The 12,805-nt window shown below is 43.1% G+C and overlaps 1 protein-coding gene across 2 annotated transcripts in view; it reads left to right on the plus strand.

Moving 5' to 3' along the window:
• Positions 1–12,805, plus strand: part of LOC112117098 (Down syndrome cell adhesion molecule homolog) — a 508,166-nt gene that overhangs the window by 385,460 nt on the left and 109,901 nt on the right. For both annotated transcript variants that reach the window (XM_029911462.1, XM_029911464.1), the window contains exons 13-14: positions 2,795–2,962; positions 10,603–10,673. In XM_029911462.1, coding sequence (XP_029767322.1) covers positions 2,795–2,962; positions 10,603–10,673 — 239 coding nt within the window. The remainder of the gene's footprint in view (positions 1–2,794; positions 2,963–10,602; positions 10,674–12,805) is intronic.

Below are 12,805 nucleotides of genomic sequence, written 5' to 3' on the forward strand. Positions count from 1 at the left end.
ATTTCTAAGTTGAAACCCTATTAAATACATCGATTTTAAAATGCTTTAGTATGGTAGCAGAAAACAAAAGAGCCATAAATCAATCACAGTACCCCACTGGATGATTATTTTACTGCCTACACAGGAACAATCATTTTATTTCTATCATTTAGCAGCAGAATTTAAATCACCATTTATTTTTTGTTGCGTCAGCTGGCGACAACATTGGAGAGAAATTAAACAATTTCTTTCTTGACTATGTGTCTCAAGCTTTTCTTATTTTTCCCTCAGAAATTCATATAAAAATATACTCTAAAATCCATGTATTACCTACACTCTATCATTCTGGAACAAAATATATCTAGAAGTCTTCAAGATTCTGGTTTTCCATCTCCTCCCTTATCTTGGTACGTCATTATTTAATCTATAAAGAACCTAGGGGTTTTTCCAGGCTGGATACTCTGATTTGATTAACTTAATAGTTAAAAAAACCCTCTAACATTGAAGGAAATCTTTTTAAAAATCTTAATCAGTTTTGTAAAATATTCAAAGCAAAATTATCATCTACCACAAAGGAAGTTTACTTAACCCTCCATACAGACTGGATCTTTTTAGTCCAGAACTGTTGACATGATATAAACTGGGACAGAGTCTTTCTTTATGTTTCTACAACGCTAAGCACAATGGGGCACATATCTTGGCTGAGGTCCCTATGCACTATTCTAACAACAACCACCATTGCTAAATATTACCGGCCAGATTCTCTGCTGCCCTGAGATTCTGTGGAGTACATCTGAGTTGTGGGATCATCAGGGAGCCAGTTGCAGCTCCCTATACTTTGCCCAGCCCTAGAGCAGATTAGTATAGCCCAATGGCTGCTCTTAAATGTATCAGCTGGCAATAGTTCCCGAAGGACCATATGACAGCGAAAGAGAGCCAGAATGCAGTGTATTCCAGCTATGCTTCCTTCTTGCCCTCGAGTGACAATGGCTGCAGGGAGGCTGGCATAGGAGTATGTTTTGCCAGCTGTATACCTAGAAGAGAGTCTCCCATTTCTGGATGTTTTTATGAACTTTAAACATTTTGAGGTTTGTTCATCACTGAATGATTCCCCATTTCGTATAGTATGATGGCTTAATTCTTTCTTCTGAAGTATTAGGCATCAACCAGTCTCATATACAGAATACTGGACTAAATGAACAATTGGTTTATTCTGGTATGGCAATCCCCAAATTGCAGCGTTTTGAAGGGTGATGGCTACTGTCATTAATTCAAATGTTAACAGTCTTCCAAGACACATCAGGACAGTGTCAGTTTTTGCTCAAGAGCACCATTTAAAAATGTCCATAAAGTGTACAAAGAGTATTCCAAGCAAATATTATCGAGGCTATGTGCAGAGAAGGCCTTTAGGCATTCTGGGAGCACCACTGCAAAGGCAGCAGTGACGAGTAGTAAATTAATTCAGATGCAGTTGATTAGCACTGCATCAATTGATACCTACATGTTTAGGAGTTTTTAAATGAGCATCAGTTGATAGCTAAATGTTTGGACGTTTTTAAATACAAACAGACAGATGAAGAATGAAATTGTTCTGCAACTAACAAAATTATTTAGTATGTAAACAATTTGCCCATCTCTAAGGGACGCCACAGAGAGAGAGAGAGAATTACACACTGCCTCAAAAACTGGACACGGTATATTGTTTCCTGCTATGCTTTCCTATTTTTAACCAAGACTTTTCTGTCTGGTGAGCTTTTCATGATGCTGCCTGCAGTGACCCTCGCTATACAACACCACTGTATAGCTCCCAGCTAAATCCCATAGGATATTACAGAGGTTAAAGGAGGAATATGCAATACAGTGAGAAAGAAATGACAGATGACAACACATAAGAGATGTCAAGATGATTTAAAACAGATCAGTCCCATTGTTTTATTTGGACTGATTCAATGTTACGTTGAGGCCGAGTGGTTACTATATGTAACCAAATTCTGTCCTTTCTAATACCATGTGTCAAGCAAGTTTATTGAATAATTTATGCTAAATTTGGATAACCCCAGGTTTCCTTAGATATTGATTTAATCTGGATAAAATTCCTCCTTTTACAAGCACATACAAACAACTCATGGGATTAATGACTGCACCGATGTTAAATCTCATTGAATTTGGATCTGCATCGTTAACCTGAAAACATCTCAATGGCTTAGTACTCGATACTGAAAGGTGCCAAATACTCTGGCCCCAATCCCACTTAAGCTCAGGCTTAATTATCTGCATAGTTAATTGAATAAGCTTGCAGGAGCAAGCCCTTAAGAATTTAAAATATAAAACATTTTTATCTTTCTAAATGATCCTTTGCATCTTTAAGAATCCTTCCTGTCCCCCTTTTCATTCCTGTCGAACAACTTCCTTTCAAGGCTCTTTGTCACAGTAACCAACCTTCCCTCTGAGGAGCACTGAATGGAATTCCTTTAGGACAGCGGATATCATCCTTTTCCCACATAACAAAAAACAAAACAAAACGGGGGACCCCCTCACTCTCATTTCACTATAAAAAAGAGGGTTGTAGCAAGCCCTTTGGACCTGTTCATGCACCGCAGGTTGAGAATTCTTTCTTTAAGAGCTTTGATCAGTGAGAAGGAGTACTGAAGAGAAACATGATATTCCATTTAGGTTGTATTAGCAAAATGTTCCCAGTGCTGATGCTGAAAACAGGAGGTCTTCTCTTATAAGGTTGAATTACTTAAATATTTGAAATAACAAAATGAATGCGAAATTTTCTTTAGTTTTTTCTCTCCCCCCATTTATTAAATAGACTCCTGGGATTCTGTTCAGCGAACCAAAGACGTCTCTCCTCAGCTGAACCAGGCCACTATCATTGACCTCCACCCTTCCTCCACCTACAACATCCGCATGTATGCCAAAAACCGCATTGGCAAGAGCGAAGCAAGCAATGAGCTCACTATCACTACGGATGAAGCAGGTACGTTCTGGCTTTGTATTGTCTAAATCAGGGGTTCTCAAACTTTTTCTCTCTGAGGCCCCCCTCAACATGCTATAAAAACTCCAGGGCCCAGCGGGGCGAGGGGGGACTCAGAGCTCCAGGCTGGTGGGGGGAGAGGGGGGCAGAGGAGAGGGGGCCTTGGGCATAGGCGTAGTTTGACTTTTATTTGGTGGTAGGCAAGGGCCGGCGGGGCTTGGGCCAGCTCCACACAATGCGGTCCAGGGAGGGAGTGCCACTTCCACTCCCTGACTCACCTCAGCAGGCCACCCACGGGGGATGCAACCAAAAAATATAACTCAAAGCGGGGATTCAAGTCAAGAAGTTTGAAAACCACTCAGGGTGCAGGGAGGGGGTAGCTAGGGGCTATGTGTGGACAGGGGGTAGCTCAGGGTGCAGGGAGAGGGGTAGCTAGGGCTGCCCCCAGGATGTCCCCACTCTGTGTAAGGCACTGCAGTTTGGGGAAGCAACACCCTTGTGCCTCCCCAATTCTGCCCATAGGCTCAGGGCTTCTTCCTGCAGGGAGGGCTTCATCCCTGTGCTGCTCCCAACTTCAGCCCCGGGGTGAGGGCAGCACTGGGGTTCCTGGCTTCAGCCCCACACCTCTGCTGGCTTCAGATGGGGGTGGGGGCACCAGGGCTCCACCACCGCTCCCAGCTTCAGCAGGGGGGAGGGGTGGCACCAGGGCTCCCGTCTTCAGCCCTGCACTGCTCCCAGCTTCAGACCTGGGGGGCACTGGGGCTCCCACCTTCTGCCCCATGCTGCTGCTGGCTTCAGCCCTTGGGGATGGCACCAGGGCTCCTGGCTTCAGCCCTACACTGCTCCCAGCTTTAGACCGGGGGGATGCCGGGCCTCCTGGCTTCAGCCCTGCACCACTCCCGGCTTCAGCAGGGGGGAGGGGAGGGGCTTCCGGTTTCAGCCCCATGCCACTGCCGGCTTCAGACCAGGGGGCACCAGGGCTCCCAGCTTCTGCCCCGCGCCGCTGCTGGCGTCAGCTCCGCGCTGCACAGCTGCCCGCTTTGGGGGGGGGGTGTCGTGACAGGGCTTGGTTCACCAGGTTCCAGCCGGGGGGGCCCTGTGGACCCCTGAAAGGTCTCGTGTACCCCTAGGGGGCTGCAGCCCCCTGTTTGAGAACCGCTGGTCTAAATCTTACCTGAGCTCAAATTTTCTTCCTTACTAGAAATTTCTGTTTGAAATGCCAGCTACGCTACTACAACTATCTCACACAGGATGCTAAAATATTCCAAGAAAGCATTACTTCAGAAACGTCATTGTGCAGGCCTGTCATTAAAACTGTTCAGTGGCATCTAGTAGTCAAAGAAGACATTATGCCCCACATTTTCAACCTTGGGGACTTGAAGCTATGCATTTAAATCCCTATTTAAGCACCCAATTATGGATTTAGGTGCCTAACTTAAGATTCCCAAGATTGAAAATGTTCATTTACATGAAAAATGTTATTATTGAGCTATTCTCCACCCATTTAATGTCCTGACTGCAATTAAAGTTAGTTTGCTGTAATTAATTAATATTGTTTCCTTGAATTTAATTTAATGCTGTCCTCCACCACAGATGGCATTGGTCATTGCAGCACTTCCTCTCCAGCCAGGAGGGCAAGTGACTGATTTTTCACAGAGCAGTCATACCAGCGCCACTGTCTCTCTGTTCTGGCAAGAGTACCCTGCCAACACCTTCCCCTTAATGCCCGGGATAGCCCCTTTTGAGCCTGTAATTGCGGTATGCAGTGGCTTCTTTGCATTCAAGTCTCTATGTATCTCACTTGCTGAAGTGAAAGAAGTTATCCTTTATTGCTCTCCTTTGCTCTGACGCCTCCCTCTTTCTGAAGCCAATGCCGTATCGTTTTCTCCCTTGAATTATACGTCATAATGTTGAATGTCTGCAAATATCTCCTATCAAAGTTACATATTGCAATTAAATGAATAGAAATCACAGCTGGGATTCCCAAAGGAGCCTAAGAAAATTCAACATACAAACATCACTGAAATTCCTATATCCCTTAGGTTCCTTTGAAAACTCTAGGCCATACAAGAATCTGCCATTTCTTGTTTGTAAAGAATACCTGCACCGTGCATATTTGTTTTCTATGCTAACATGCTAATACCTCCCTGCTTGGGGTTTTTTTCCCCCTAAAAGATATGTGCTAGGAGTTATTTTCGGGACGCCGTAGGGCCTTGTGTTTTACAGGAGGTCAGCCTATGATCACCATGGTCCCTTCTGGCCTTGGAATTTATGAATCTATGTACTGTTGAGAGGTAAAATAATAATGTAAGTGGTTGGGGGTGGAGTGTGTCAGATAAAGGCCCACCGCATTCTAAAGCTACATGATGATCTGGGTTCTAGACACTCAGTGGCATGGTTTTCAGCCCACACATGAGAATTTGGCTGTGCAAATCTTATTAATATTAATAGAAGACAAAATCACCGCAGTGAAAATTTACCCCTTGCTGTGAGATCAGATTCTCAGTTCTCAAGGATTTGTGACAAAGAATAAGAGCACAAGGGCTTACTGTGCAAACGGAAGCAAACAGGAGACAACATGAGCTGCATTCATTTTTACCCTTGATGCCCTTTTTCAGCATATATATTGGACCCACAAATAATGTCTGTGTTAGAAAAGGAAGAGAGAATGAACAGAACTCTGCATTATGGGTTTTAATTTTATATGATTCTTCAGTGGTGGGGCAGATTTCTTTACTATATATCAAGGAAAGGATGAGTAATTTGTTTGCTTTTAAACTACATGCTGAATGCAGAAATGTTTTTCCTGTTTGCAAGGTGAAATATGAAATCTTTAGAGAAACAGATTACCCATCCCCAGAGCCCGGAATACCTCCACCTTCCACTCTCCCCTCTCCAAAATCTCCTAAAGAAATTGTGTTTCTCATATACTCACACAAGTTATTAGTATGTGCTGTTAATAAACTTGGAGTGTTCCTTACTTACTGACTTTCTTTTGTCTGATAATTAATATGTCAGCATCAGCAACTGACCTCCCATTAAAGACTAGCTTCCCCATTAGGCTGAAACCTGGATGTCACATTTTATCCAATGCCTCCTGACCTAGTTTCAGGATGACTGGGACTTTCACTGCTCTCATTAAGGAGCTGTCCAGTCAGAGTGAAAGGTCAGTTATGTGGAACCGCAGTCAAAAGTCATTGATTTATTCAGGGAGCAATCAGCAGAGGGAAGGTCAGGTCTAGGCAAGGCAACAGCATTTGTTGTCTTGGTTTTGGTTTGATCAGTCGCACAGTATGCAGAAGTGCAGTCATTTGTCATTGTTTACTGTTTGCTGCTCTTACATCAGGAGGGTTAAATTAGCACAGGGTGCTGAGCAGGAGGGAGACACCTAAGGGAAGAGATCAAAATGAAGGCTTAAGAAAAACAACATTAAACATTTAAAAATCCAAACCCCTTCACTGCAAAGGTACAGATTACATATCCTACACTAGTGTGACTCCAGGCTGCCGGCATTATTTATTAGACAGTAAACTGAAAAGGATGCCTTCAGCAGGAGGAGAGTCAAGCAATATTTTCTGTCCTTTCACTAATCTGGAGCTGATTTCAGGGCTATTGGAGCTTTTCCCCCTATAACCTTTAATAGCTATTGCTTTGAAAAATAGACTGGGAGAGCTCATTTCCTTCAGTGTTTGACAGGAAAGCAGAGGGCTGGTTTTTCTTTGTTTCTGTGTATTGTTAAAGTTTAACAGTGCAAGCTGAGATATCGGGGTTCTCTTTCTGGCTTTGTCACAGACTCTGAGTGACCTTAAAATGCTCATTTATCTTCTCTGTGACTCAGTCTCCTCGTGTGTACAATGGGGATAAAACATTTACCTGCCTCACAGTGATGTTGTGAGGCTTAAATCTGTCATGTCTGTAAATCCTTTAGAGATGCTTAGATGGAAAGCCCTAGAGAAATGTATGGCATGCTAGAGCAAGCAAGGTTGCAGGAAAGTTGGCTCCCACGTGCAAACAGTTATCAAAGGCTCAGTGGATTTAGTGTATGTGTCTAAGGCTATGACTACACTGCAGTTAGGAACAACCCAGGTACACAGACTTGCGCTAGCATGGCTCAAGTTGGCATGCTAAAATAGCAGTGTGGATATTGTGGTTCTGGCAGAGACATGGGCTAGCTACTCAAGCTCAGAACCAGAGGTGTTGGACGGGCTTCAGAGCCTGAACCAGCCACCCAAGCTGCAATGTCCATACTGCTATTTTTAGCATGCTAGCTTGAGCCCCACAGGCGTGAGTCTGTCTGCCTGGGCTGGGAGGTTCGCTCCCAGCTGCAGTGCAGACTTACTGCAATTAAAAATCTGCGGCTCACGGGGCTCGGACTGTGGGGCTGCTTAATTGTGATATAGACATTCCAGGCTTGGGCTGCAGCCTGAGCCCTGGGACCCTCCCACCTCACAGGGTACTATTGCCCAGGCTTCAGCCTAAGTCCAGAAGTCTACACTGCAATGAAACAGCCCCACAGCCTGAGCCCTGCAAACCAAAGTCAAATGGCATGACCCAGCCATGGGTTTTTAATTGCATTGTGGTGGCCAGCACAACCCTGTGGCCTGCACTGCTTCCCGCAGCTCCCATTGGCCAGGAACGGTGAATCGCAGCCACTGGGAGCTGTGGGTGGCCATGCCTGCGGAAGGTCAATGTAAACAAACTGTCTCGCAGCCCACCAGCGGATTACCCTGACTGGCCGTGTGTGGCCCACAGGACACAGGTTGCCCACCCCTGCCCTAAGAGGTTAACATAACCTTGCACATTTTGGATGGAGTTTTTGCAAAAAATCACCTATTGGTCCCAAATTAATTCCTGGAAACCATACTGGAAATTCACCTCATTGCCTTCAGGGTAGTAGTTAGATTCCTAGCAACTCTTCATAATCATGTAAGCTGTGGTGAATGTGTACAGTGAAATTGGCAGACACTAATTTCACTCCACCACAACCTCTGTCACAGCCTCCTTACCACACACTTTGTCACAGCACACTCCCTTCTCTCCTCTCTATGCCCTGTGTCACCATCCTCTCCCCTAGCCCAATGCCCTCACACAAACACACTCTGCTATACCCTCTGTCACAGCTTGCTCCCTCCCACCATATCCCCTGTCATGGCTTCTCCATCACAAACTCACCCACAATCTGCCTCCACCATTCACCTTCCTCTACACTCTCTGTCATAGTCCCCCTCACCTCTAACTCCACTATGCCATCTATTGCACCCCACAGCCCATAACACCATCTGTCATGACCATTAGACTCATAGAACCATAGGGCGAGAAGGGACCACCAGGGTCATCTAATCTAACCCCCTGCCAAGACGCAGGACCAATCTCCCTCTACTTTCCCTTACACCTATCTCATCCCCCCTCCAGCTACCCACTGACCCAGTATACAACCATTCACTCTGTCATGGACTCACCACATTCTTTATCACAACCCATTCAACTGCAACTATCTCCTTCACAGTCTCCCAGGCAAGGTCCTGAGTCTGCTCTCACTTACATTGATGTAAATCAGGAGTACTAGTATGAAACCAATGTGAGAGCAGAACTGGGTGCAGGATGTGTTATCCCAAGCATAGCAAAGCAATCCAGAATCTTTACAAAAAATAAGGCATAACCGCTAATGTTTGCTGCAGTGTTTCTCTCTGATTTCCTTCCTACTTGCACGAGCTTCCTGTGGTGAGTCTGAATTCTTCAGACCAGACAAGCAAAGGTTTAGCCTATATAAATATGTCACAGCAATAACTTCCACATCAGAGACAGAGAATATGTTTCTGCACATGGAGGAACGAAATAAACTGTGGACATAAAGGGGATTTATGGTTGCCATATTGTGACACCAATGAAAAGCCAGGATTTTAGCAGCTCATTTTATGGGCCAAATGTTTTGCACATATCTACTACAGAATAATATATCTGCAGTGATGACATTTGTGTCTGTAAACTGGTGGTCAGAGTCTAGAGTTGAGTTAAAGAACTAGCAGAGACCCCACTCTTGCTGTTGTACTTACCCTGTTTTCATTACTGTGTGATACTGCATAGGAAACTTAGGGTACGTCTACACCGCAACAAAAATCTGCGGCTGGCCCATGCCAGCGGACTTAGACTCATGGGGCTCAGGCTCAGAGACTGTTTAATTGCTGTGTAAGCATTCAGGCTCAGTCTGGATCCTGGGCTCTAGCACTCTGCGTGGTGGGAGGGTCCTAGAGCTCAGGCTTCAGCCCAACCCAAACATTTACACCACAATTAAACAGTCCCTTAGCCTGAGCCCCACAAGCCCGGGTTAGCTGGCATGGGCCAACCACAGGTGTCTGATTGCAGTGTAGACATGCCCTCAAACTAAGGACCCACATGAGCTATAGGCAATGGTTCCACTTCACCATGCGTGAAATTCACCCCATTGCACAGGGCCAACAAAATCCCACAAAATAGGATTTGTACATGACTTCAATGGAGCATAAGCCTTGTGCTAGGTCTCTATACAGGCGTGAATTTCACCCATGTAAGCCAAATGGACTTCTTTCACTGCAGTCATTTGCTGCTGTTTACCCCTCAGACTGCTTTCATTGCAACATCCATTTCCTCCTGCTCTCCCTCTCACAACCTAGTCTCCTTTGCGCCCTTTCTCATATTATTAAATTTGTGATTTCTTACTTTTTATTCATGCCACCTCATATATATATAGAAATCTTCTACTAGAACTCTGAGATATCTCTGTCTCTTCCTTCAAATCCTTCCGTTAAAATGGCTTGGTTTTGTTAGCTTTCTTTTACAAATCCCCACTGCAACACTAACTGCCTCCAATCAGCGATCATTGCATTGTAACTGTCTAACTTAGATAGAAGTTTCTCAGGACCAGAACTTTGTCTTCCCACTTGTTTGTGAAGCATGACACATACTGTTGGCAGCATATAAATAATAAGAGAGACTCCCTCTGACTGAGCCAGCAGGAACTGTCCCGGGTTCATTTAATCAGGCAGGATATTCTTTATATGGCTTCCACACTGATATATTTAGACACAGAAAAACTATTCGTGCAGTTTTTACTTCATAAAATAATAATTTTGTACTGAACGTGCTCAGTCTTTAGTTAACAGAACGACTTTAATCAGAAGCTACATGTTGAAATGATCAAAGCTGGCTGAAGAGTTGCTGTGTTCCCTAATTCTGAATGGGTGCTGCTGTCTTTTCAGTGCCAGTGCATTCACAGCAGCTTAAAGCACATTCAGTACATCAGTAGAGAAGACTTCAAAGGGAAAGAAAAGCATCTTGAGCATGTCACTAAACAAGGCTTTTGAAAGAAAGTCACATGCGACTCATTCCTGTTTTATTTGCAAACTTGCTAAATCTTGAAATAAACAACATTTCATTGTCACAAATACCACGCAACCAGCTAGTGGAGACTCCTTAGCCTTTTGGTTTTGTTTGAGTAAAGTGATACCTTCAATGCTTCATATGCTGTTAAATGGTTTCATACCAACCCAAAGCCTCTGTTCTATGCCACAGTGTTGGCATCAACACTGTATATTTTGTTTATTTCTGCCACATTATAAGAACCTGCCTTATGATGGATGTGTCTCCCTCTCTGTCTCTCTCACCAGCTCCTGATGGCCCACCTCAGGAAGTTCAGCTTGAGCCTGTATCTTCACAAAGCATTCGGGTCACTTGGAAAGTAAGTAACCATAGCAGGAAACAGAGAGTCTAGCAGTATTTATGCATGTTCAGCGAGCTGTTATTAGGGTGAATATTATAATAACTGTGGATCATAAGTATTTTATTTTGAATAAAATTTGCAGATCATTTTGCCAACAGATCTTACAAGCTGTGCCAATAGGACTGTCATTTTATTCCAGGAAAGAACATTCCAGAGGAAGATCATTGCTGCAGGCCTGTGTTTCTATTGAGCTACATTTGCTATTTGTGCTCTAAGTGTCCTTATTCTGAGTTTGCAAGCAGGGCATTGTGCTGACAAAATTAGTGCTCACTGAGGACTGATATGATTATAGGGCATGATCCCCAAAAGCCTTTGGAGTCAATGGGAGTCTTTCCATTGATTTTGGCCCAGGCCCTTACCAAAGGAATGCCTGCACAGATAGAGGCATGGAGACCCTCTTTGGTGCTATGTCTCAATTTGATCAAAAGTAGAGTCCATGAGTTCATACATAGTTTAGTCAAAATTATCTATTTTTCCAATGTAATTTAAACAAATCTCCATTGTAACTGCTGTACTCTAATGCTTGTGACTTGGTTTGTTTTTATGCAGTGTTCTGATAACTGAAAAGTTTTACGTATGTTGTCTGACAGTGAAACCAGTAGGTTTATAAATACATTAAACCAAACTGTACATCCTGATGGATAGAATAAAGATGCGTAGTCACTATGTATAATCTTAATAAGAGTGGCAATTTTCATACCATATTCAGAAATATGTAGGGTAAACTGTTAAAATAAAGTTACAGCATAATAGCCATAAACTTGTGTAGAAATTCTACATGGTTACTGTAACTTATGTAATGTGATGTGAACTTTGCCATGTAACACAGAACTTTTGGAGTGCCGTGGTAATAATTGTAGAATGCTGGCAATTTATCATACCAGCACACTCTCATTTCAGACAGTTCATGATGAAACAAGATTATCCTGCATATAAAGGAAGTGTCTGTGCAGACAGACAGAGACTATATCTAATGAATTGTCCAGCTAATGCCGACAAACCTCACATGCTAGGGATTCTTGAGTAGGTTAGTAGTAGTTAAAAATAGATACATTGAAAAAACTGTCTCCAGGGGCTGTCCACTGAAGTACAAATACAGGTTTCCCTATCATCAGTCCTAAATTTATTCTTCTCCACCCCACAAACATGAGGGTGACATGAAAGTACAAATAATATTAAAAGTGCTTTGCACAAAACAAGGTTTTTCCTCAGTGCTCTCGGTTTCTGGGGATGATTCTCCTTTGCTGCTGAGGTATGCATTGTTCTTTGTGTGCATGTGTCATCTGCAAAGCATTGCATTTAGTATATAAATCTAATAGCAAAATATAATTATTCAGATTGGGAAGGGAGATGATAAAATTATAAAATGCAGCAAATTGCATCCTATTTAAAATTCCTGTGATGTGTAAGGAAGTGATTTTGCCCTGACTTGTTCAATCAGGCAAAAATTCTTTGCTAGTCCTTTTTTAGTTGTCAGATATACAGTTATAATATTTGCATCACCTTCATGTCGTACAGTTATACTTTTTGTTGCTGTGGTTTTCACAGGTAGCAATGGTTTGTGGCTACAAAGAATAGCATCATATAGTAGGCAAAATGAAGCTCCATAACATACCAGTAGAGAAAGCTAAAGAGGGTACATGAAGTGCCATACTTTAATATATTTTACCATTAGCAGGAGAGCACATAGTCATCTTCTGAAATAATGTACACTGTATACTGACTCTGGCCTTATATGAAGAAATACTTAAAGGCTGATTTTGGAGGAGATTTCCAAAAGCACAAATGGGAGTTAGGCACCATTGACTTTCTGTGGGAGTTATGCACCTCATTGCCCATTGGTGTCTTTTGAAAATCTCCTCTTAAGCATTATGGACTCACATCCACGCAGATATTTACAGCTGAAATGAAACTTCCTGGCCTAAATTTTCAAAAATTGCCTCCATCATCATAGGTACAATTTTGCATTCTTAATTAAATGTGGGCACAATTAGCTGTGCCTTCAATTGTATCCATTTAGACATTTAACTACCTAGTCTTTGTGTGCTGTCAGGAAAGTAAATGCATCTAAATGAGTGCAGCTGTAGTTG

This window comes from Terrapene carolina, unplaced genomic scaffold, assembly GCF_002925995.2.
Source record: "Terrapene carolina triunguis isolate 2854851 unplaced genomic scaffold, T_m_triunguis-2.0 Scaffold30, whole genome shotgun sequence".
NCBI classification, from domain to species: Eukaryota; Metazoa; Chordata; order Testudines; family Emydidae; genus Terrapene; species Terrapene triunguis.